General features: G+C 57.2%; 2 protein-coding genes across 3 annotated transcripts; both read right to left on the bottom strand.

The window, feature by feature from the left end:
- Positions 1-992: 992 nt before the first annotated feature.
- On the bottom strand, positions 993-5,883 carry HAPLN3 (hyaluronan and proteoglycan link protein 3). Its single transcript, XM_051797277.1, has 5 exons — positions 5,815-5,883; positions 4,099-4,258; positions 3,488-3,856; positions 2,086-2,388; positions 993-1,905 (listed from the first exon to the last, which is right to left on the bottom strand). The coding sequence occupies exons 2-5, from the start codon at positions 4,223-4,225 to the stop codon at positions 1,625-1,627; spliced, it is 1,080 nt and encodes a 359-aa protein (XP_051653237.1). The 5' UTR covers positions 4,226-4,258; positions 5,815-5,883; the 3' UTR covers positions 993-1,624.
- A 3,771-nt stretch (positions 5,884-9,654) lies between these two features.
- Positions 9,655-20,756, bottom strand: MFGE8 (milk fat globule EGF and factor V/VIII domain containing). 2 transcript variants are annotated; one of them, XM_051797273.1, is made up of 10 exons: positions 20,582-20,756; positions 17,049-17,174; positions 16,680-16,805; positions 16,050-16,163; positions 15,426-15,607; positions 14,868-15,023; positions 13,699-13,843; positions 12,640-12,842; positions 11,177-11,332; positions 9,655-11,069 (listed from the first exon to the last, which is right to left on the bottom strand). In XM_051797273.1, exons 1-10 carry the CDS (start codon positions 20,652-20,654, stop codon positions 10,926-10,928), a joined length of 1,425 nt encoding a protein of 474 aa, XP_051653233.1. In that variant the 5' UTR covers positions 20,655-20,756; the 3' UTR covers positions 9,655-10,925. The 2 variants fall into 2 exon arrangements, with proteins under 2 accessions (XP_051653233.1, XP_051653234.1); XM_051797274.1 differs by having other exon boundaries at positions 12,640-12,824; positions 20,582-20,755.
- Positions 20,757-24,458: the final 3,702 nt, after the last annotated feature.

The raw sequence follows: 24,458 nt of genomic DNA, 5'->3' as shown, positions 1-24,458 counted from the left end.
GGGCAGGGGGTTAAGTTAAATAATAAAGATGATTATTTTTTCCTGATTTTATCCACGAACAATGTAATTATTTCTGTTATTTAATCTCCAGGGTGAACAGCACCTTTTGGGGTTTTATTTTATTTTTTTTTTTCCAGAATCCTTTTACTGCTGCAGCACGTCAGGGTGGGTGGGGAGGGCCGGGGGGCTGTGGTGGAAGGAGCTGTGGGAGGAGGGAGGCGAGGGGATGCTGAGACCCGAGACCCGGGTGCTGGGGGCTGTGGCCCCTCTCTGCTTCCCCAGCGCCCCCTCTGCAGCGCAGCGCCCGTCCAGGACAACGTGCTCTTTCCAGGGGACCGTGCGGGGCACCAGCGTTCCCTGCACCTATTTATATTTTTGAACATATACTATTTTGAAAAAATGATAAATAATAAAGAGAGTGAAATCGGAATGGGCGCTTTGTCAGTGTTGTTTTTTTTAAGGAAGGGGTGTGTCTCTCTGGGCTGGAAGGAGGGAGGGTCTCTCCCACGGTAAGGCAGCAAGGAAGGAAGGGGACCCCAAACCGGGTGCTCCAGGCTACATGGGAATGGCTCAGCCCCAGCCAGCACCCAAGGGTGCATCCCTGGGGACGACAGAGGTGGGAGGGGTGTCCCAAGCCCCAGCTGAAGAGGGACCTTACAGTAGGACATCACCCTCCCTGTTCGTCTCCCACCTCGGGAGGGAGTTAACTAGCATGCCTAAAACCCATCTAAAACCCATGGCCAGCAGGAACTGCTTCATCTTCCAGCTTTCAGTTCTGACACTCAGGGGCTTAATTAACACTCACTAATGAGGGAACACAAAGCCTTTGTCTGAGCTTGGGTGGGCACAGGGCGGAGCCAGCAGCAATAAGACAATGCTCAGCCAAGGATGAGACAGTCCTAGGCAACCAGCCAGGGATTCCCAAATCCTCTCTCCATGTCAGACTCCTCTCTTGTACTGGGAGAGAGATGGACAGCCACGTCACTCCAGGGCTTTCTCCAATTTATTAGAAGACGTCCAGGAAAATACATCTTTTCATAAACAACTGATCAAAGAAGAAGGCACCAGAATTCAAGTGCAGTCCAGGCAACAGGCACATGGAGATAAGGCACTGGCGCTCCCGCAGGGACAGGCACAATGACATCCTTCAGCGGGTCAGGGATGGGGCTGGAAGAGGGGCCAGGTGCAACAGAGACGCCTGCTCTCTACTCTGGCCAAATCCAGCTTTGCCTCACTCCCATCTCATGAACTTGGGGGTAGGACCAGCCTGGAAGGGCAGGCAAGTGTCGGTGACAACCTGCCACCGCAGGAAGGGGCCACCACCCATGGAGTGGCAGGGCCAAGTGGGGTGGCAGCTGTAGCCCACGGGGATCGTCCTTGCATACATCCCATGACAGGCACTGTCCCACGCTGCCCAGCTGGCAGCTGCCCCAAGCAGCTGCATGTGCCAGCTGCTGAGCAAGATGTGGAAAATATAAAGGAACAAAACAAAACAAAACAAAAAGAAGCCTCCCCCCATCCCACCTCCCCCCAGTCACCCCTAAAACAGCCCTGGGAAATGCCCAACACCAGGCACTGTCAGGCTGGAAACATCCTTCATCCAAGAAGGATCTCTCCTGGCTCCTTATCTCTCCTTGTAGCAGAAGACCCCAAACCTGCCCTTGCTGGGGAAGCCGAAGCTGCGGACACCAGGCTCTGAGGGGCCACAGTTGGGCCGGGGCTTGACAATGGGGTAGCGGACGCTGCCGTCTGCCAGCCAGCCGGCACTGCAGCGGTCCAGCCCCAGGAACTTCCAGGCAGAGTAGAGATGCCCCACCCGGGCAATCTCGGCCCCTGCATCCTGGCAGCTCTGCTTGGCCTCCTCCAGCGTCATCCCAGCGAGGCGGTCCAGGTAGAAAACCTCTCCTAGGAGGGAGAGGGCAGCATGAGAGGGGAGCATCAGTGCTGAGAGTCATCTGGAACATCCCCATCTGGAGCATCCCTGCCCGGTGCATCCCCATCCAGGCCGATCCCTGTGCCCTGAGGGGGAGATGCACACCACTTTCCCCAGGATCCCAGCCCCCCCCCCCCTGGCTCAGCACCCACCTCTGAGCGCGGAGGAGAAGCAGAAGGCATCGAAGCGGTGGAGGTGCCGGTGGCGCGGGCCGTAGCTGCGGATGCCCGGGGCGAGGTGCACGCCCCCGCAGGGCTTGCGGGGCAGGCGGATGGGGTACTGCACGGTGCCATCGGCCAGCCAGCCCGCGTTGCACCAGTCCAGCCCCTCACTCCAGGCCTGGAAGAGCTGGTTGAAGTTGGCAAGGATGGCACCTTGGTCCTGGCACACTTGCTCGGCTTCGTGGAAGTTGAGCCTGTACTGCCCGCGGGGAGGCTGGTAGGGGAACACGATGCCTGGAGGCAGATGGGATGCTCAGCTGGCTCTGTGGGCAGCCCACCCGCCCCGAGTTCAGCCCCAGCAGGAGACACAGGGGTCCCCGACCCATCCCAAATTCAGAGACAGGGACCACCCCAGTGTGGCAGAGCCCAAGGCTCAGGAATGCGGGGATGGGGCTGCTCCGGGCGTGCAGGCGCTAGCGGTGAGTTGCCAGCGACATCTGGTGGCACAGGAATACAGGGGCTTGGTCCTGGGGACACACGGACCCCCTCATGGGGACGGCACCTGCACATACAGGGATGCACAGACTATGATAATGGAGTTGCAGGGACCACCACCACTGGGTCGTATAGACCACGGCCCTGGACACACACAGACATTGGTCCCAGGGAGCCATGGACCACCTCTGCGGGGATGGAGAGATCATTGTCGTGAGGATGCATAGGCTACAGGAACAGGGATACAAGGACCAACATCATGGGGACATATGGGCCACGATCCCAGGGACACATGGACCACCAACATGGGGATAGATGGACCACTGTCACGGGGATGGATGGACCACAGAACCATGTGCATCACTATCATGGACACAGTCACAGGGACCTGTGGGGACAAGACACTGGGAGACAGGGCCAAAGGAATGGGCAGGGGCAAGCAAGAGGGACATTTTCACAGCTATGAGCTTGGAAGCAGAGTCAAGGCTGAGTCAGGTCCCTCATGGCAAGTGAGCAAGAGGGGCTGGACCAGTCACCAACATTCATCGCAAGAGGCATTGAGATATACAGAGCTGGGAGGGGAGGGGACAGCTGGACATGATGCAGCACAGCGGGAAGATGGGTGGGTAAAGGCAGGAAATGCTGCAGCCATGGGGTCACTCCCAACTCTAACTCCATAGCAGCACCCTCAGAGTCCCAGCTGTGCAGACTGCTTCGGGCTCACTCACTGCTGAGACCCTGCAGTCAGACAGCCCCGAGCCACCACCTCATCCCACCAAGCACCCCAGCCGCTTTCTGCCCACAATTGGCCTCCCTGTCCACAAAGGAGGAGGTGTCACAGAAGGTCAGGCTCACTGGCTTGGCACAGAGGGTCACAAGGTCCCCAGCATGGCCCCACCTTGCAGCCGCAGGTCCACCACGTCGCTCTCATCCTCCAGCCCGTCAATGACTTCACAGCGGTATTTGCCATCGTCCTTCAGGTGCACATCACTGATGACCAGCGAGGCCTCGTGCTGGCTGGCCCGGTGGATGTGAGCACGGCCCTTGAAGTCCCCAAAGGCCACATTGGTCTTGCCAATAGCAACCACCACGTCCTGCTCCTTGGTGTAGTCATCCCGTATCTTGGACCACTTGATGCGGATTTTGCGCTTATCTCCCAGGTCAGGCTCGTAGCGGTAGTGGCAGGGCAAGGTAACGTTGGCACCACTGTAGCTGTAGACAGGGTCTTTGGAGGTTTCCACCACCAGTCTGGCTCCATTGAAGTAATCTGGGGACAGGTAAGGAAGGCTTGATGGGCAGGTCAGGATCCAGGGCTGGGCAATGTCCCCAAATCTTCCCTCCAGCCACCACCTCTTCTACCATGAGCTTGCCCTGAGCACCCGTGGAGCATTCTTGACTGCTCCTCTGGACCCCACACCCCCCCAAGAAGTGGATCTCAGCCCCACCCAGAGGCGGGGGGGACTTCAGTCCCCTGAGACAACCTGCCAGCTCCTCCTATCCCCAATATACCTTTGTCCTGCCCGTTGCCCATGTCGTTCATGATGTGATTGTAGTAGAAGCCGTTGTAGAAGGGGTGGTAGGAGCCGCTGGCCAGCTGCAGCAGGGTGGCCTCCAGGAGTAGCAGGAGCAGCAGCATGGCTGGGAAGCAAGGCCAAACCCTGAGCCTGGGCTGAGAAGGGGGAAAGGACTGCTGTAACACCCCCCAAAATAGCCAGGAGCCTATGCCAGCACTGCCTGGCAGTGGTGCTGAGCAGACTCCATACCAGGGATGCAAGGAGAGGGGTGGAAAGAGCCAGCAGAGTGGCTCGCCTGCCCTCAGGGGAAGGTGCAGGCAGCAGGAGCTGTGCCCCCAGACCTGCCCCACAACCGGGGCTGCCAATCCCCTCCCTCCTCATCTTCCCGCCTGGGTCACACCGCACACACATTTGCTGCTGCTGCCCTTTGGGGCCTGTGGAGTGTCCAGCCTGGAGGGGAGCGCTGAGACCAAACTGGGGATGGGGCAGCTACAGAAACAGGATCCCAGGGAGTCCTTTGAACAGGGAGCACTGGGAAAACATCACGTAGGGGTGAAGGGGGAAAGAAATGGTGGAGCCCCACTGTAAGCAGCAAACTCGGTTTACAGAGGCAGCCGAGCATGCAACCCAGCCGAGGAGGTGGGGAGAGGGCTCAGGCTGCCTCTGCTGCCCCAGTTCCAGACAAAGCCCAGCGGCACTCACCATCCTGGCCAAGGACCCCTGACTCCGACCCAGAGCTCTGCACCACAGGCATGGCTGGCGCTGACCCCATGCAACACATTTCACTCCCAAACCACGTCCCACGGGTGGGGGCAGCCCGGCTGCCCCACAGCGCCAGAGACTTTTGCTGACCCGAGCTCTGGGTGCCTGGGCACCCACGGGTGCCCTGCATGGCGCTCACCCAAGGTGCTCCCAGGACTGGCTACTTGTGAGGATTCCCAGAGCCGGCAGAGGGGGCCCGGCACTCGGCAAGCCTCCGGCAGACCCCCTCCAACACCGGGAGGGGTCTGACATCTGTGCCCTGCTTAGACGAGGCTTACGAGTGCCTGCGAATGTGCCCCGGGCCAGGGGGCTATGTGAGAGCGGGTGCTCACCCCCTGCAGGGTCCGATACGGGGTAAGGTGGTGGTCTCCGGGGACCAGGGTGTGCAACCGACTGCTCTCACCACAGGTTGCTCACTGCCGGACTCTCCTCAGCGGTCAGAGCCACTGCTCACCGTGGGGTGCAGCCCATGCTTGCCACCCACTGGGATCTGCGGAACCAGTGCCCGAGGGCACGGGGTGCACCCTCCTGAGCACCAGCGCAGCCCCAGAGCCGGCACAGAGGTGAGCAGTGCTGCAGGCACTGGAGCCACGGGCACAACGCCACGTGCTGCCCACGCGCCCCAGGGTGGGCTCGAGGCACTGCAGCTCCACACCTCGGTGTGCAGGGCACCAGCCCTGCTCCCCCTGTACCCCAGTGCCTGGTGACACCCCCTCCCCCAGAGCCCAGCGTTGCAGTGACGTGCTGGGGGCCCGGCATTCTCAGCTGCAATGCCAGTGAGCATCGTGCTGCAGCACCCACCACAGCGATGTCTGGCACCTTCTGCGGTGATGCCCAGCTCCCTCCATGGTGATGCCATCCCTCCCTGTCCTCCATGGCAAGCAGAGTGCCCACCGCCCCGGAGTGCCAGCCCTCCCCAGTTCCGGCGCTGGGGCAAAGCCCTACTCACGCTGGTTGTGGGCAGGCTGCAGGCAGGCGTGCAGGCAGGCTGCAGGCAGATGCACTGTGTTTAGGGCTCTTGCAGGGCTGAGAGGAAGCAGCTCCAGGGCCTGCCTCTTAAAGGGAAACACACGTTTCCCAACCCCCTGCTTGCAGCCCGGAGCTGGGGTGGGTGCCCCCGGCCCCCTGCCTGCCTGCCTGCCCGCCCGCCCTGCCTGGCTGATGGCCTGGCCGTGCACCCACACGCTGCCCGCACGCTGCCCGCATGCTGCCCACACACTGTTAACACATCTCATCCGTGATGTGCCAGCTGCCCACGTTGCCCCCAGCTTAGAGAGGACAGCAGTGGGGAGCAAGGTGCCCCCATGGGGCTGGTGTGATCTTGTGATGCCCCATGCAAAGCCCTGGTGAAGTCACAGTGCCAGGAAAAAAACGCCATCCCTTGTCCCACATAAAACCGAGAAGATTGGTCTCAGTTCCCAAGCAAAGGTGGTGTCCAGCACACGTGTAAGGAGCACCGCAGGCACAAGCAGCTTGGGACAGGTGGGCTGTGTCAGAGGGTCTTCTGTGCCCAGGAAGTGCAAGGCAGCACCTGCCTGCTCTGGGATTTAGGAGAGGCTGCTGAGCTGTGGGGTTCAGCCTCTTCAAGGTCTGCTTGGGGCTGTGAGGGCAAAGCAGAGGCACAGAACCCAGGGTGAAAGCTCTGGGGTGCTCAGTTGCACCCACGTGAGGGGGCATCATCCCTAAACTTGGATGATGCCCTCCATGCCAGCTTCCACTGGCACACAGGTATGCAGACCCGGCTCCAAGAGTCCCCGATCGAGTCCTCAGGAAGGGCAGCACGGCGGCAGCGCAGCCGGGGGATGCCGGTCAAGGGGTGGACAGTGGGGCCGAACACATGAAGGAACCACAAAGCCGCGTGTGCCCTGACCCATCGACCCGCTGTCCCAGCCCGGTGCGTTGCATCACCCCCCAGTTTGTTGTTTTATGGCAAGGAAATGAGGCGTGGGGGCCCCGGTCCGGCTCTTGCCGCCGCGCAGGATGGCTTCAAGCCGGAAAGAAAACAACTCGTGTAAAAACAAACCGCCCCGAGGCTGGCTGGGGGGTGAAGGGGGCCAGGACCCCTTTCTGACAGCCCCCCAGCGTGGAGCGCTCGGGGTGCGATCTTGTCTGCCCGACGCCGCCGCACTGATAGGGAGCAGCCGGCAAGGAAACGGCGTTATCTGCCGCCAGCGCCGGCACGGCAGCCCGCGTTCCCCGAGGGAAGCCCCGACCGGGGATGGCCGTGGGCCCCGCGGTCTGGAGGCACTGCTCTTCCTTGTTCTCCTTTTCCCTGCGCACCCACCGGGCCTGCCAGCCCTCCCCGAGGAGGGACGCGGTGGAGCCGGGCTGCCCGGGGACATGGGAGTGTGACGGCCGGGCACGCCGCCTGCTCGCCTGCCCGGAGCAGCCTGTCCCGCAGCCCACAATGGAGGGGCAATTACATCTCCCGGCACTCTGTGCTGCCCTGCATCCTGGCCGAGGGTCTGTGTCCCCCCCAGCCCCGCCCCTTGGCCAGAGAAGATGGTGGGATGACATCCCAGCTGCATCCCGGTGACCAGTGCCCCCTTGCAGTTGCTTGCCCAAGTTGCCCGTGTACCGGTAATCCAGCGACTGGGATGGTTCCCTCCACCCCCTACCTGTGCAGGCAGACGGACAGCCCTGTCAGGGCACAGTGCTCCCTGGCATGGCCGTCCCATTGTTCCAGAGTCGAGGAACCAGCCCTGCAGTGTCCGGTGCTGCCTGAGCTGCTTGCACTACAGCGCCTGCAGCAGCCATCCTCTGCCCTGCCTGAAGAGGGGAGCGGCAGCAGGGAAGGGGACAGGAATGCTTTTGTGCATCTCTTTTCAACAACAGCTCCTGGCTCACCTTTGGCCACGACTCTTGTTTGGATGTAGCCAATGGTGCCTCTCCTTTCTCCTGGTCAACAGGCAGCATGGGGAAGGATCTGGCCACCGGCAGACCCAGAGGAAGAAGGAATCCCCTTCACTCCTTACCACCTCTTACTCTATTTGTGGCACTTCTGGAATGATCCCATATTTTTTTTCTGCTCCCTGAGGGAGAACCTGGGTAGGACCACAGGTTTCAGAGTAAGCAAAGCTGTGCAGGGTCAGCATAGTTCTGACCCAGGAGCACATGTTTAGGGCATGTGTTTAGGGCTGGCTGAAATTTTGACTGAATAGGAGCCATAAAAATGTCATCCCTGTCCTCCTTGTCTCAAAGCCAGCAGCTGACAGGTCCGCCGTGGCCCCACCAGAGAGATTTGTCCATGAAATGCCACTGGCACTGGATGATTCCAGCAGGAACCTATTGCCAAGGCCAGAACTGGGGAGGAACACTCACGTTCCTGGTAGGATAGAGGAGGTTATGATCTGTGCTGGGCTTTCTGGGTGGTGGTGAGAGGCGAGAGGATGCTCTCCCCGATGGCTGCTTCCTGAGGAACCAGCTCACAGCAGCTGGCAGCACAGGCAGCCGAGTCAGCAGGGTGCCACACCGTGCCGGCCATCCTGGCCTTCCTGCTGCTACAGCAACCCAGCTGCGTCCAGGAAGAGCATCCGAGGGATAGGGACAAACCATGAGAGGCTGTGCATGGCAGGGAAGGCACCCTGGCTCTCACCAGTGCCCCCATCCTGGGACTGCAGAGGAGGAAGGAAATGCCACAAGGTTGAGAAAGGGCTCAGCATCCGCCAGAGGGGCTCACTTGGGGGGTAGCAGTGGGCAGGGGAAGCAGCAGCCAGGGGCTGAGGATGAATCCCCTGCTCTGAGACACAGTATCTGCTCCTGTCACCCTCCTCACGGAGCCTCTGCCGTGTCTCTGGCTCAGGGTTGTCTTGGCTGGACTCGACGCGAACCGCTCTTATCTCTGCACCAGCTTCCCGGTGATAAGGGTGGTGTGTCTGGAGGTGAACCGGGCAGACTGTCCCCCCTGTCCCTGGCTGTAGCTGTGGCTGCTATTTGTCACCAAGCAGCCACAGCCACAGTGAATTCAGCCCAAGCTCTGCAAGCAGCCCCTCAACCCTCTGGTGCCTGGAGCTGGCACCCATGGAGTTAGGCAAGAACCCACCTCCCACAGGCAAGGCCCAAGGAGGGGATACCAGGATGAGCAAGGCACTGCTGGCAGCAGGAATGTGCATGAACGTTGTCCAGAGCTGTGGGGACAGAGAGCTGTGGTGGGAAGCAGGTGGTCCTTGGCCATTTGTACCAACCTCAGGGGTCCCTGCCCAGTGCGGCAGAAGACTCTGGAGAGGAGCAAATCTCCTCTGCTCTGTTCAGTCCAGTGCTCCTTCCCTACAAGGGACCCCACCCTCAGTGCAGGGGGATCCTGCCCCACCCCTGCCCAGGAGGGCTCTGCTGGGAACATCCCTGTGGGCAGCCCTGGCAAAACTCACAGCTCCCTTCAGCCCTGGGATCACGCTGGGGTGTAAGAGCCAATCTAGCTCCAAGCTGGGGTATTTGCTAGAGGATCAAAGCCAAATGAGGAGACAAAGGGCGTGGGGTGCTGATAGAGGCTTCCCCTCCCCAGGTCCCTTCCCACTGTGCCTGGCCAGCTGCGAGCACAGGCTCCGGCAGCTGCAGACAGGGCGGAGGCAGCAGGGAAGATGTGCATAAAGCCCTGATACAGTTTTTCAGACTGGGAAGGGAGCTAGGAGGGTCTGTGAAAGCAGGAGAGGTGTGTGGTCAGCACAGCAGCTGGCAGCCCCCCAGGATGGAGGAGCCAGGTGGCTCAGAGGGGATCCTGGCGGATCACTGGACCTGCCGGGCTTTGGGAGATGGTTCTCAGGGAGGCACAGAGCAGACAAGCCAACAGCCCTAAAGTTTCAGCTGGTTTTAATACTGTCAGAGACACCCCGGAGCAGGGCTGCCGCCACCATCCCACCCAGGCTCCCTTGGCCCCACGGCCACTTCACATCCCAGCAGGCAGGGGAAGCATCGCTGCCAGCCCGGTACCGCCCGCCCGCGCTCCCACCTGCCGGTGCCGGGTCTCGCTCATCTCCTACTGCTAATCCTGAGAGCATTGCAAGAGGCTCCTCTCCACCCCACAAAAAGGGGAAAAAAAATCAGGTTACGAAAAGGGTCATAGCACAGCTCTCTACCTGCTGCATTTGGGTGGTTTAACTACCACCTTTCCCATTTTTTTCCATATCCTTGTGGATACAAAACCATCCCTCCCCACTACCAGATCGCAGTCCCCCTGGTCACCACTCAGCTCTGGGGACAATGGACCTCTAGACACCCCAAACTGCAGTGAGTCAGGGATGGCAGCAATGCTGAGACTTGGGAGGACACTGGAGCTGGCACCCCAGGAAGGGGAATGGGGAATGCCTGCCTAAATGCCAGCCATGGTGCCTGCTGGAGCATCCAGCGGGTAGAGCCACCAGTAATGGGGACCCAGTGCCTCTTGACAGGAGCCATCTCATCACTCTCCTCGCACTATGTGGTGTTGACACCACAGGCAAGGATATCCAGGGCCTGGCAAAATGGGCTGGGTACAACAGCTGAGTTTTTTCAGAGGATTTTCAAGAGCCCCTGCTTGCAGATGTGCAGGGAGCAGGAGGGACAACGGAGGCTGCAAGCCCAGGGTGCCTGCCCTAAGCCCCTGAAAACTGCTGAGCCCCAAGAAGGTACAGGCAAGGGACTGCCACTGGCTGCAGACTCTCTGCTGGAAGCAGAAGCAAGAAGGGGGAGAAAATTTGTCCCCAGCTTTAGCTGGGAGTATACAGCCAAGCCCTGATTGCAGGACAGGGTCCCCCAGCAAAGCCCCATTTGCAGGATGGGGTCCCCCAAGGAAGCCCCAGTTGCAGGAGAGGATCCCCCAGCCAAGTCCCAGTTGCAGGGGGGGGTCTCAGCCCTGGTTGGCACGGCAAAAGGGCAGGAGCCGTCCCCACATCCCACCTGCAAGGGCCCCGTAAAGTGCAGTGCTGCAGCCCCAGCACCAACGCGGGGCAGGGGAGCCCTCTCGGCTGCCTCCCGAGTGTGGGGACATGGAGAGGGGGTGTGAGGTCGGAGCAGGAGCGGGCAGGGGCGGGCAGGGCGCAGGCTGGGCGGCGGGGAAGAGCAGCCCCGTCCTTCCTCCCCACACGCCTACTCATCGCAGCCCAGCAGCTCCACGCGCAGGGTGATGCGGTTGTGCCAGGCCACGGGCAGGATGCGGACGAAGCGGGCGTAGAAGGGCACGTCGAACACGTTCTTCTTGTGTGAGTAGTTGTCACTGTTGCCGTGGAAGATCTAGGAAGGGACAGGTGGGTTTCAGTGCTGCTGGGACCTCCCCACTGCCACCCACCCCTCCCCACCACAGCATCCCTGAGCCCCAGAAGGTCACTGCCCACACCCACCTTGGTACTGTTTGTCTGGCCATCCCGGTATAGGGTCCAGGACGTGCCATTGTCACTGTAGGCCACCTTGTAGGCTGCCACATACTGGATGTGCCCAAAGTCACGGGCTCCTTGCGTGATGATTCCTGTCACCTTCTTCTGGTCCCGGAGGTCGATCTGGCACAGGGACAAGGCTTGTCACAACTCCTTTGTAGGGGCGGTGCTCCCACCCCACAGCACCCTTCATGTTCCAGAGGCATTCAGGATGAGCTGGCCCTCAGGGGTCAAGAATGGAGAAAACACCACTTGACCCCCACCTCAATGCCAGGTAACACATAAAACACTACTGTGAAATATTTGATCCTTCAACACTCACAGCATTTCTCAAGGTAATCTAAAGTGGGCACAAACCCACCGCCTCAGTGCCCTTGCCCACTCCCACCATCTCCACATTTTTTGCTGAAAATGTCAATGTGGGAATGACGGTAAAAAATCCCCATTCAAAAAAAATTAAGGATTCCCGGAGGAAATGCATTTCCACTGGAAAGCAGTTCTTGCTGAGAAAATATGCCGTTCAGCACAGGCTGACATTTGGGTTCTAAGTGAGATGGTTTCTATTCTCTTTAGTCTGCCACGCTGCGCTACTGCTGCTGGCGCAGGGTAAACCAGGAAAGGAGCTGAAAGTCTCCTTAATTTAGTTCTTTTTCCATGTTCATCAAGGGCAGTTCCAGCTATACAATATAAATCCTGAGTTTATATGTAAATCTATACACACATACACAAACAGTGGTCTGTGGTGCAACAGCCCAACTCAGCGTGTCATCCTGACCCCAACAGCCAACGTCTTGATAAGCTGCTTTATTTAGGGCTGTGAAACAGCTGCTTTTAATCATTTCCCAAATAAAAAGCGGGACAAATATCTAAACTGCTTTGTCCTATTATGTCATGTGAATCATGTGAAAAGTATAAAAACAGGGTAGGAAAGGAAACCGAGAAGGAAATTTCAAAACTATTTGTTTCCATTCCAGACTGAGAAGAGAAAAGCAAACCTGATTTTTTTTCTGCAAAACAGAAACATGGTGTTCTGGGCAGCCAGAGGGTCATGGGACAGTCATCTCAGGTTGGGATGGCATTTCCTCAAGGGGTGATGCAGAGTTGGGGTGTTGTATGCTTGATGTACCCACGAGGTACAGAGACAGCACCACCTTGTCCCTATGGGCATTGACCCAGAGCTCCTGGACTGCTGTTAAAACCAGTGGCTGTGGTCCCATTCTGACCTGCCCCTGTGTCCCCAGCTCGGGGAGTGCACTGCCAGGCCATGTGCCCCACAGCAAGGTGCTCTGCCCACCCCATCAGGGGTGCCCATCCTCCTTCCAGCCACCTCAGCACAGGAGGTGACCCCAGGCACACGAGGTGGCCCCAGACACAGCTGGAGAAGCTGGGGAGGAGACACGAGGTTACAGAGGGAGGGCCCAGAGACCCACCTGCAGCCACTCGGACTGGCCGTTGTTTAGCGCGGTCCAGGCGTTGGTTTTGCCCGTCGTGTCCAGGCGAGCGTAATGGGGGTGCCAGGTAAAGGCATCGATGCCCCAGGTCTTGTAGACGCTGGAGGCTGTGATCTGCTGGTCGGAGATCAGGCGGGATTTCATGCCCAGAGGCTCCGAGCAACCTGCCGTGTTGAAATACACTGTAACACAACAGTTTACACAGGCAGTGAAAGGGAAAGAGTCCACAGCACCGACGCGAGCAAAACCCCGCAGCCCTGCCAAGAAGCCATCCCCACATTCCCATGTTTCCATTGCCTGGAGCAGCAACAGGGCCAGGCAGGGAAATGCTCAGCAGAGGTATAGGGCTGCCTTTTCCCAGGATTTTTAGCTCCCAGCTATTCCCTGTCTCACAGTGCCTCCTGCTGCAGAGACAAGCAGATGTCCCCACAGCACAGTACAGCACAGCCCTGGAATATAGAAAGCTTTGGCAGGAGGCAGAGGAGGATGTTTTCATGAGTGAAGAGAGCAATGCAAAGGCATCCCCAGCCAACATCATGGATGGTGCCACACCCACATAGCAGCAGGATAGGACCCAAGCCCCCACAGCATCCCACTCCCACACAGACACATGAGTCCCACTCGGCTGCTGGAGATGTGCCACAGAGCAGGAATGTGGGCGGCACAGGGAAAGGGCTCACCCCTCACATTTCCCAGAGTACTTTGATCCTCTGGTGCTTTTCAAGCTCCTCGGCAAGAAAAGCAGCCAGTTCACAGCTGGAGCTGACAGGGAGGGGTCACAATAAAAAGTCCTGGCTTGGAAGGTGTTAGAGGTGTTAGCAGCACGAGAATGCAGCTCAAGCTGGCTGAGCCAGTGGGATTAACAGCTTGTGCTCCCCAAACGCACCCCAGGGTATTTCCAGGCACCAGCCTCAGGAAAAACAAGCACTGACAAATCCCTTGTGCTGGGTGATCAGAAACAGGACAAGGGGTGATGCCCTGCTCCGTGTCACCCCCTGCCCTGCGGTCCCTGGGGAGGGGAGAGCCACCAACATTTACCATTCATCTCACAGCCGATGAGCTCAAAGCGCAGCGTGCAGGCCCGGCGGCACATCACGGGGTAGATGCGGATGAACTGGGCCGTGATGGGGGGGTTGAACATGTTGGTCTTCATGGTGCCATAGTCCATGTTCCCCTCAAAAACCTGCAACAGTGAGCAGGGCTGAGTGGTCCAGCCCTCCCACAGCCTCCTGCATCAAATCCCTTGCACAGCAGACGGACAGACCTTAGCATTGCCAGTGGCAATAGGGCTGCCTTTTCCCAGGATTTTTAGCTCCCAGCTATTCCCTGTCTCACAGTGCCTCCTGCTGCAGAGACAAGCAGATGTCTCCACAGCACAGCACAGCCCTGGAATACAGAAAGCTTTGGCAGGAGGCAGAGGAGGATGTTTTCATGAGTAAAAGAGGGGAAAGCTGGGCTCTGCTCTCCTGCCCTGGAGCAGTGCGTGACTTTGCAGCAGCTTCAACACTCTCAACAGAGCTTTGCAATACTTTCTAATTCATCCTCACCCCCACAGAGCCACACATGCAGCAACATCCACTCCCTCCCACTATCACAATGCTCCACAAATCATGAAAAAAAGCAGAGAGGTAACTCGCTTCTTTCTTTTTAACACAACAAATAGAGTCAGGTCATGTTTTCATGCATTTTTTTCCACTGCTGCAGAAACAAGAGGAATTTTTCATTTTTGTTAGGCAAAGCAGATACTCACAACCATTTCCTGGATGCTCAAAAATCCACCAGGAGACATTTGCCATAAAGAACTGAGAGTGGAGAGCACTGCAATCTGTGAGTATTTCTGCTCTGAGACACACCCTCAACTAGTGCTTAGTGCAGACACATAAGCCACCCAAGCTGTTCAGTAGCACTGTCAGACCATGCCCAGTTCCCAGTGTGTCAGTGATAAAGATATTATCTGAATGACCTAAATATGTCAGTGCCGCTTCTTTGATTATGCTTATTAAGGTCAATTAAACAGAGGCAGAGAGCACTTCTCGGCACTGGAACTGCCTGTGCCATCTCACTACTAGGATGGCTCTCAACACGGCTTTGGCCCAGGTCAAAAGCATTTTTCCACACACAGGGACACTTTGGGATGCAGCTCACAGCGACTCCAGCACGGGGTGGGGGGAGCTGGGACACCCCCTATGCAGAGCATTGCAGCCCACCTTGTCTACATCCAGCTTCTCATCCTTGAAGAAGGTGAACTCCCGCCCGTCCAGGCTGTAGGCGACTTTGTAGGCGCGGACGAACTCCTGTTGCCCCACGCGGCGCGCGCCCTGCGTGATGATCCCGCTCAGCCGCATCTTCCGCAGCAGGTTGGCCTGTGGAGGGGAGGAGGATGAACAGGGTACAGCACAGAGAGGGTGCACAGCCCCTGCACCCATCAGCACCACCAAGCCTGGATGGGAGGATGGGCTTACACTCAGCATTGGGACTGGGAGAGAGGATGCCCAGGACACTATGACTTCCCCCAGGCAAAAGCCCTCCAGCCCTCCAGCCCTGCATCCCATGGTGGGCAGACCAGGGATCACCACTCCAGGTTCCCAGCTTCTTCCAACAGACTTGCCTTCTCCAGGCACATCCCAAGATGCCCCTTGCTGCAGAAATTTAGCCCCGCATTTGCCACCAGGAGCAGGGAAATCACATGACAGCAGTGCTGCAAGATCAGCCACGGCTACCGGGGCTGCTCTCTATGCTGGTGCTCCCAGTCCTGCCACAGGTACCTGGATCCAGGGGCTCTTGTCATAGTTGCTGGAGGTCCAGGCATTGACAATGCCGTGGTTGTTGAGGCGGGCAAGCTCTGGCCCCCAGCGCTGGAGGCCGAGGAAGCCGTAGTAAACAGAGGATGCCGAGAGCTGGGCGTCAGAGATGGCTCCTCCTTCCATGCCCAGGAGAACAGCACAGCCTGGGGACAATGGGAAGATCAGGGCCAAAGAGAGACAGTAACCAGGGAGCAGAACTAGAGGTCATTTGTTTCTTGTCTGGGGATACAGAAGGAGATGAAGGCCAGTCCTAGGATCTGGTTGTCCCCAGGGTGTCCCCTGCTCATCAGCCCTCATCCAAAACCACACCATCCATCTGTTCCCCTCACAGTACAGAGGTCTGGGGTGAAAGTGCCATCCGGGGGCCACCTCAGAGAGAAGACAGCAACTTCCCAAGGATGTTCCCTCCATTAGGACCAGGCTGGCTGGCATCAAGGGCAGCCAGCACACCAGCACCCATAGCTGCCCTTCAGATCCCCTAACCCAGCTGGTGAGACCTCTCCTTGGCACACTGGCAATGACAGACAGAATAGCGGGGAACAGGGAAGGAAAGGGAATTCAGTACAGTTAGTACCAGCGACTTACGGACGTGGCAGGTCTTCCCCAAGAATGGAGAAGGACACTTGCAGGTGTAGTCACCATCCAGGTCCAGGCAGGTGCCTCCATTTTTGCAAGGCTGGGAGGAGCACTCGTTCTTGTCTAGGAGACAGAGTGGGGGAGCTCAGGAGGTGATCCCAGAATCAATCCTGGAGAGGAGACCCCTCATTTGGTGCAGCAGGAAGAGGGGAGGCATCCCCTTTGCAAGGGCCATGGCAGAGTCCCTGATGATAGGGTGGCACAGGTTGAAGCTCTAACCCAAGGAGCCATCTATACCACATCCCCACTGAGTGCAATCACAGGAGTGCACTGGGATACTCAAGGCTGGGAGCCCACACAGAGCAGGTTGAGCCTTGAGGCATCCCTTGTCTCATTACTCGAGGCACTGTGTCCCTCCAGAGATGCAGAACAAGGCTCAGACACAGCCTGCCCCTGTGCCATGGTCCTTCCCTCCACCCTGCAAGTTGCAAAACAGCCCATGGTCCCTGACAGAAGCTGGTGCCCCACACAGTCACAGCTGCAAACACCCTCCAGTTGTTAGCCTAGAATTGTCCAGAGGGACTCCAAGCCTTAGTGGACAAGCAGCTTCCCCTGGCCCCCTCACAGCACCATACTCACTGATCTGGCAGTGCACCCCATCGTACCCCGTGGGGCACTTGCAGATGTAGTCAGTGAAGACGTCCCCTCGGTTTGGGACCAGCTGGCACTCGCCATTGTTGTGGCAAGGATTGGGGTGGCAGGGGCCTGGGGAGGGGAAAAAACAGGTGGAAAATAAGAGCATCCAGTGGGCTGCCACTCCCCAGACATTGCATTCCCCCCAGGTGTATCCCGTCACCATATCCATGCTTGGATCTCCACTCTATGTGTCCATCCACCATCAGCAAGGCTGGACCCCAGGGGCAGTGGTACAGGACCACAGCAAGGGCATACTAACTTCCTGCAAGGCTCCTGCTCCAGGGAGCACCCAGGAGAGGGTCAGCTCCTCACCTTTCTCCGTCTCATTGCAGTCAATCCCAACGTAGCCCTCAGGGCAGATGCAGAAGAAGGGGGCCTCATTAATCCCAGTCAGGCAGGTGCCCCCATTCTGACAGTGGTTCACATCACAGAAGTCACCTGGGAGTAAAGCCATGTGTCACTGCAAACCATCCCCGAGGCAGGCATCCACCAGAACCCCATGGATGTACACGAAGGCATCCCAACCCAAAAGCAGGAACTAGTCTGCTGCAGATTCCACGAGGAGGGGAGCACCTGGAAGGGACCAGCTGCTGGATCCTGCACAGGGCTGCTGACATTCAAGAGTGATGGTCAAGACCAGGAGCACGAGAGAGCAGCAAGGACCTGCTTTGCTCTGGCACATTAAAAAAGGGGTTTAACAGAGCCTGCACATCAAAGGGAGGACAGGGGAAACCCAGGGCTTTGGTGCATCAAATGTCTCTGACATTTGGCTGGGAAGCAGGGATGGCCAGGCTGGGGTGCACTTGGGCACGAGCAGGACAGGATCATTCAAGGGAAAGGGGCTGGTGCCACTGCTGGGTTTTGCTCATGAAAGTTTGTACTTGTAAGAACACAAACAAAAAAAAATGCAGGGGGAGCCTGCATGCCTCAGTTCCCAGATGCTGGAGACATGCAGGGAGGGAGTACAGATTCCATCCCTGCAGAACATCTGCCAGACTTTCATCAGTCTCCAAGCAGCTCCCACAAGGCAACCCCAGCTCGCAAACAGGTTCCCCCAGGGAACTGGTAGGGCTGCACCATCTTCTCTGCCTGTTCATCCACTTCCAACATCTCCCATGGTATAGGGTTTACATGGCAAGGCAGTGGTGGTGGCAAGAGGCTGGAAGGGTGGCTCCTCCAAGAAGACACCAGGAGGTGCTCCCATGTTGGAGACAGCGAGTCCCAGACAATGCCAAAACAGACCCTCTGCTGCCCAAAGCCATGCCCATCACCAGCAGTTGGGTTGCTTCTGTGATAATAAACCCAAGACAAAGTAAAAAGCACTGCACAGCAGCTGTGGGCAAGGAGTGAGAAAAATGTGAAACAGCCTTGCAGACACCCCCTTATTCACTTGCAGAGAATAAGGAGGAGAAGGACGTGCTCCAAGTACTGGAGCAGGGATTCCACTGTAGCCCATGGGAAAAGATCTGTCTCCCTGCAGCCTGTGGAGGACCACAGGGGAGCAGATATCCACACCGCAGCCCACAGAGGATGCCAGGCTGGAACAGTCTCTTCCTTATGGACTGTATCTCATGGAAAGGACCCACAACAGAGCAGCTCACGAAGAACTGCAGCCCATGGGAAGGACCCACGCTGGATCTTTGCCTTCTTTTTCCCACCCTATCCTGTTGAGGAGGGGAGTGAGTGAAGTCAGCCCACCGCACCCATCAACTTTCTGCTCCCCATTGCAGGGCTGAATCAGATTGCAAGAGCTGGGCTGAAATTCCTCCCACCCTTAATTAAGTCTGCCCTAAAAGCTGCAAGACGGCAACATTCTCCATAAACCTACATCAGATTTCCACAGAACTGGCTGAAAGCCTCAGTAACTCCTCACCAAGCGCTAGGACAGCACATCCCTTGATGGCAGGCTCTTCTCTGCCACACTGCAGGAGTCAGAGCAAGGGCTGAACCCAGGTGGAGACCCAGGAATAACCCTTCACTACCTGCATGACCTGGAGAAGGTGGAAGTTAACAAGCTGTGGGCTCGCTGCCCAGACCCACACCAAACAGCACAGTTCTCATTAGCCTAAGCTACTACTCAGTGAGCTCCTACTCATTAGTCCTATAATAGCAGGACTCCTTCAAGTTAATCCTACTCTTCCTGACACTCCACATCTGTAGGGTACACACTGGTGGCAGACAGGCCAACATCAGAGGAAGGTTTCCAAAAAGATGCTGTAGCTCCCTTAGCTCAGCCTCAGGAGGCAGAAAAACTTGGGCAGCGGTTCAAGTTGCTGCCTGCACTGCCCAGCCTGTTCTGCATGACCTCATGCTCCATCAATGCGCTGCCATGAGCTACACCATGGGAAGAGAGGGCTCCTGCTGATACTGGGGATGCCTTTGCCCCACGCCCCTCCACAGGTCTCAGGCACATCCAGCCTCCCCATCCCAAGGATCTCTCCCGGCAGCCAGCCAAGACCTTGCAGACAGAACGACCTCTGTTCAGCAGTGGCTGCCTCCCCAGGCATGGAGCACCAAGGAACGTGTCCTCCCCAGCATCCTCACTGCCTCCAGCGCAGGAGTGTCTGGGGTGGGACACCGCAGCAAAGCAGCAAGGGCTCCTCCCAAGGTCAGGACAGGAGGGGTCCCAGTTTTATACTTCAGTTATTCCAAGTAACTGGACTCCCTTTTATTCTCTCCCAGGAATAATCCCTTACGTGGTGGGTCTCAGTAGCCAGCCCCCTTCCTAGCAGTGAGGCACACAGGTCACATTTTCCACTGTAGCAAGCAGTTTTGGATGCTCCTGGTTTCGGAGCAGTTCAGCATCTCCATCCTCCACACTCATTTTTCTCTGGTCGAGGACAGAGCTGTCACAGACTGAACACTCAGGAACCAAGGCAACAAAGATCAGCCACTGCTTTTGAAAATGTTTGCTTATATGAACCCACAGCCTGGCTGGAAGGCAAAAATAACATCCTCCAAATACTGCGACAGCTCATCCCAGCAGGGCTGGGGGAGGTCAGGTCTCGAGAGGGCAAAAAGGGCACCTCAGCCCAGGGAGAGTGAACACAAACAGGGCCTTCCTCACCTCTTCCTGCTGCCCTTTGTCCCTTGGCCTGGAGCCTCCACTTGGGCTTTGCTCCCCTTTTCTCTGGTCTCCTCCATCCCTTTTTGGAACCAATCGCCCCAGACATGACCCACAGGGTGATGATGGTGCTGCTACTCCCCGGGGTTCCCTTGGCCAGGCCAGCCGGGCGCGCAGTACCAGGCGGTCCCAGGGAGGTTGTTTACATTGTGAGCACGGTTATCTCAGCCTGAGAGCACGGGATAACCCGGCTGAGCGACTCACGGCTCGGGAGCGAGGACGGGGCCATGGACACGAGTTCCTCTGCTCCTGCAGCGGCAGCCCTGGGGCTGCTCACCCTCTCACTCGCACCCCTGCACCCCACATCCGGCAGCTGGGACCCGCTCACCCTGCACCCCACATCCTCTCGCTCTGCATCCAGATCCCCAGCACCGCGGATCCTCAGCATCCCGGCTTCCCCTGCACACTGGACAACCTCTGCACCCTGGATGCCCTGCACTCCGGATCCCTCGCACTCCAGATCCCCACCATCCCGGGATCCTCGGTACTCTGGATCCCCTGCTCCTCACGCTCCCCTGCACCGCGGATTCCCTGCATACCGGACAACACTGCACTCCAGATACCGGATCCCCAGCACCTCAGGCTCCTCGCCGCCCTGGCTCCCCTGTACCACGGGACCCCCGGCACCTCTGATCTCCGGCACTCCAGCACCCCACGCTCCCTGGCAGCGAGGTTTTCCTGCACCCGGGCTCCTCGGCATCCCGGGCTCCCCGGCACTCACCGGCCACGAGCAGCAGCAGCGAGAGCCCCAGCGCCAGGGCCAACGGCAGTCGCAACAACCTCGCCATCCTCATGTTGCGTCCCGAGCCGCGCCGAGCCGATCCGTGCGATCCCCACCGAGCCGCTCCGCTCCGCTCGCCGCGGGGCTCGGGGCGGGCAGTGACTCAGCCCGGCCCGGCGGCCCCACGTGCTCCGCCGCCCGCCCCCGGGGCGGGACCGGGACCGGGACCGGCCCCGCCGAGCCTGGCACAGCCCCACCGAGGGTCCGCGACCCGGGGGGAGCCCCCTCGGGGGTGCAGGCAGCACTAGGGGTGCAGGCAGCGCTGGGGGTGCAGGCAGCAAAGGGAGCACCGCAGCCAGCCCGGGGTGTAGGGTTCAGGCAGGCAGCAGGAGGGAGAGAGGCAGGGTTGTGGACTGGGCTCAGAGCCAAAGGTGCTTCATTAGCAGCCTGGAAGTAAGAGCCGCCACGGGCAAATTGATGATGCTCCAGTGCGGGGGGTCCGCTGGTTCGCCCCACGCCAGACCTTGACCCTCGGCTGGCCGGCGGGGACTTCTTGAGCCTGGCAGTGCCCATGGCTCCCACCCCTGGCAGGCAGAGGGTGCAGAGCTGGGCTGGGATGTACTTAGGGGCTGACAACACTTGGCAGGCGGAAGAGCTGTTTTGCAGCACAAACCCCACTTTTCTTTCCCTGGATGGGATGAAAGCTGGCGAGGGCTTCCCCTCTGCTGGACAGGGAACACTAGTGCCCTGTGCTGCCCTTGTCATCCAGCATGCCAGTGGCATGGGGTTTTCCCAAGTTCCTCCTAGCTAGCATCGAGGAAAATAGCTTTCATCCAGGTTGGGCATACACGGGAAAGGGACTGGGAGGGACATAACAGTTCTCTGCCCAAAGCACCACACCACAGCTACACTGGTTCAGCCACAAACTAGCTCCTCTTTGAGCTGTGCCCAGCCACCAAGGGCTGGAAAAGCCCAGCCATGCTATTGAGAGGAACTGGTGCCATGTGGGGAACTCTGCCCTGGAAGGCAGAAACATATTTAACCCTGAAAGACTAAAGCATATTCAGGCTAAATCCATATTCAGCAGCAAATTCTTTGGAAAAGAGCACTGCACAGCACAGGAATGCTGGATCATTTGACCCTGTAATGGAAAGCCCTCCTCCTCCTAAATATGAAGCTGATTTTTATCTCTTCTTGCAAAACCCTCCATTTCAGCATTAACTAACCCACCTCAGACAATTGGGCTGCTCATATTTATGTGTTGACTCTGCCCAAGTGTTGCTACATTACTGCTTTTGGCAATGCAGCCACGGCAGCAGCCGCAGGCCGGGCAGCCCAGCCAGGCCATGCACTTTGACCAGTCTTCCCAGTCCGCTCCAGTGTCCAGCTAATGCTTTTCTCAGATGCAGTCAACCAGTGCCCATGAGAGCACCCAAACTGGGAGTGACACCCCAGGGACAGACCTGCCGGCAGGTCCTGGTGCACTGGTGATTTGTCAGAGTGTCAGGACATGAGGAACATATGGAACTGGACACGTATTCCCACCTACATCCATCACCCTTGCTGGTGGTGTTTCCTTTAATTAATAAAAACCCAAAGGAAACTCCAGGTAGAGTTTAAACTCCAGTGCAGGGAGAAACAGCAGCTGGAACAGAAAGAGAAGACAAGACACAGTACTTGCTTTCGAATAACCCTTCAACCTCAGGGTAATTACTGCTGTGGTGTTCCGACAAAAACAAGGTCAGAAGGAGGAGAGTGCAGGGCAAGATTCCCAGGGCTGTGCATAAGCAACTAGGACAAGGGTGTTTGTTCGGCCTTTTGAGGGGCTACTGCCTGGATTAGTCTCAGAGAGAATGCAAGACCCAGAGGGAGCTGCAGAAAAAGCATCAGCCTCTCTAAAAACAGAAAGCAAAATGTTTTCCTTCTGTCCCCAGAGGCATGGATGCCGATGTCCTGAGGAACACGCATGGGAAAGGATATTAAAAAGTAAGTCGTGGAGGCCTGGCGGAGCAGTGCTCTCTCCATAGGGATGGTGCTTCCTGCAGGCATCAGTGAATGGAGACCTCCAATAGAGAGACATCCCAATGAGAAACCAGGGTTGGGAAGAGTCTGTGCAGTCCCAGCTGGCAGTGGGAAGCTCTGGTTATGGGAAGCAGAGAAGAGAAGAGAAGAGAAAGGAACAACCTCTCAAGGACAGAGAAGCAAGAAGGAATGGAGACAGCTCCCACAGGCGAACACCACGCCTGAGCTCATACAGCTGCCAAGTTTTCGCAAGGGATGGCTCTACTTGAAAGAGTTGGGTAGGTCGAAGGTCAGACATAATTTCACTCCCTTCTGCAGGGACTACTTAGGCCTTGTTATAGCAGGATTTACCACTGGGTTTGGTTTCTTCTGCATGGAGATCTGCCAGGCTTTGCTGTGCTACAACCCTTTCCAAGCTGTGCTGATAGCAGATAGCCTGGTTCCCGTAGCTGGGGTGATAAAGAAGAAAATAGGTGATGGGGCCACTTGTTTCTCTGATGCAATCCTCTTTAATTTCCAGCTTATACAAAGGTGTTTTCCTGTGAACAAGAGAGGTGAACAATACACAGCCCGCCCCTTGCTCAAGCTTAAAGCCCCCATCTGCCATAAAACTGGCCAGGGTGCATCCCATGGCCAATGAGTGTGCAGTGATGGCTCAGGTATCAGCACAGATCTGTGTTCCTTCCCTCCACTCCCTCTCAGACACTCACCTCTGAACCACAGGATCTCTCACTCCACATCATCAGGTAGCAAAGATGCCCTCCCCACCCCCAGCAAAGTCCTGCTGAGCCCTTGCACAGATCTTTTTTTCGTAGCAGCTCCTATTGTTTGAACTATCTGTTCTGTAAAGGAGTTCACTGGCTTAGGTTTATCTCATAATAAAGTCAGCCGTTACACCCCAGAGGGATTCCCCACCCTAAACGCTCCCACAACCCTCCTTGCAACATGGTTTTCCTCCCTCACTCCAGCTTCAAGAGCCCAAAAAAAAAACCCTGCCAGAGGTAGCCAGCCTCATTCCTCACAGGCATGGCTCTGTCCTAGAGCCCAAAGTTGTGGTTCAGGTCACAGCACAGGTCCTGGGAAGGTTTCCTGCCCCGTGGGATCAAGCCTCCCATTCTGCCACACGTCAGCCACTCCAAGCAGGAAGGAGAAATGATCGCAGCACCATAGCAGTGGATTAAGCCCCAGTCTGCTCCTAATCCCTCTAACAGGATAACCAAGGGCTTGTGCCAGCATCTCTAACCTCCTGCAGCCCCAGCCAGCGTCACTGCCTGCCAGCCTGCCAGCACGTAGTTTCAATAGCTGCAGAAGACATCCACTGGCCCAGACAATCCTTGTATGTAGCTGGACTTCTCTGTTTATAGAGTTTTCTAGAGTAAAAAATAGCTTTCCACACTCTCTGCCCTTTCCACCAAAAGGGTGACAGTTTCTTTAAAAAGAGGCTGTGCATTTAGGGATGTGAACGTTTAGGAATCAGGAACTTCAGGGAGAAAACCTAGATACTGAATATCTTTAGGGCTAGCTGGGTACAGCTACTGAGTGCTCTTCAGAGTATCTAAAACTTTCTGATTTAAAAGGAAGAAGGCAAAGGGCAGCACCGTCCCCTAGTTTTGCTTAGCTGCCCACTGCTGATCCTGTTGGAGCTCAGATGAGATTCCAGCCAGTTTAACTTCAAGTCCTTTGCTCTAACCTAAATAAACAAGATTATACCCAGCTTAGAGCTGGTGTGTCTGTGTAAGGTACTTAATATAAGCACCTTTATATAACCCCCTTCTCTGAATCCTTTGCAGTCTTTAAGGATTTATCCATGCTTATCTCCAACAGAAAAGGTGTTGCCTTTATCTTCATTTGACAG

The sequence above is a fragment of the Manacus candei genome, unplaced genomic scaffold, assembly GCF_025592945.1.
Source record: "Manacus candei isolate 608988 ecotype Guabito, Panama unplaced genomic scaffold, ASM2559294v1 h1tg000046l, whole genome shotgun sequence".
NCBI classification, from domain to species: Eukaryota; Metazoa; Chordata; class Aves; order Passeriformes; family Pipridae; genus Manacus; species Manacus candei.
Note: the sequence above shows the minus strand (reverse complement) of the source record. Positions and strands in the feature narration are given on the sequence as shown.

What these genes read in the sequence shown, in the direction of transcription:
- HAPLN3 (XM_051797277.1), bottom strand. Translation starts at nt 4,225, where the DNA reads ATGCTGCTGCTCCTGCTACTCCTGGAGGCCACCCTGCTGCAGCTGGCC. An exon ending in GGTGGACCTGCGGCTGCAAG is followed by an intron (nt 2,389 to 3,487) that starts GTGGGGCCATGC and finishes ATCTGCCTCCAG; the next exon opens with GCATCGTGTTCCCCTACCAG. An exon ending in CTTCTCCTCCGCGCTCAGAG is followed by an intron (nt 1,906 to 2,085) that starts GTGGGTGCTGAG and finishes TCTCCCTCCTAG; the next exon opens with GAGAGGTTTTCTACCTGGAC.
- MFGE8 (XM_051797273.1), bottom strand. Translation starts at nt 20,654, where the DNA reads ATGAGGATGGCGAGGTTGTTGCGACTGCCGTTGGCCCTGGCGCTGGGG. An exon ending in GCTGCTGCTGCTCGTGGCCG is followed by an intron (nt 17,175 to 20,581) that starts GTGAGTGCCGGG and finishes CTTTACTCCCAG; the next exon opens with GTGACTTCTGTGATGTGAAC. An exon ending in AGAAGCTGGATGTAGACAAG is followed by an intron (nt 13,844 to 14,867) that starts GTGGGCTGCAAT and finishes TCACTGTTGCAG; the next exon opens with GTTTTTGAGGGGAACATGGA.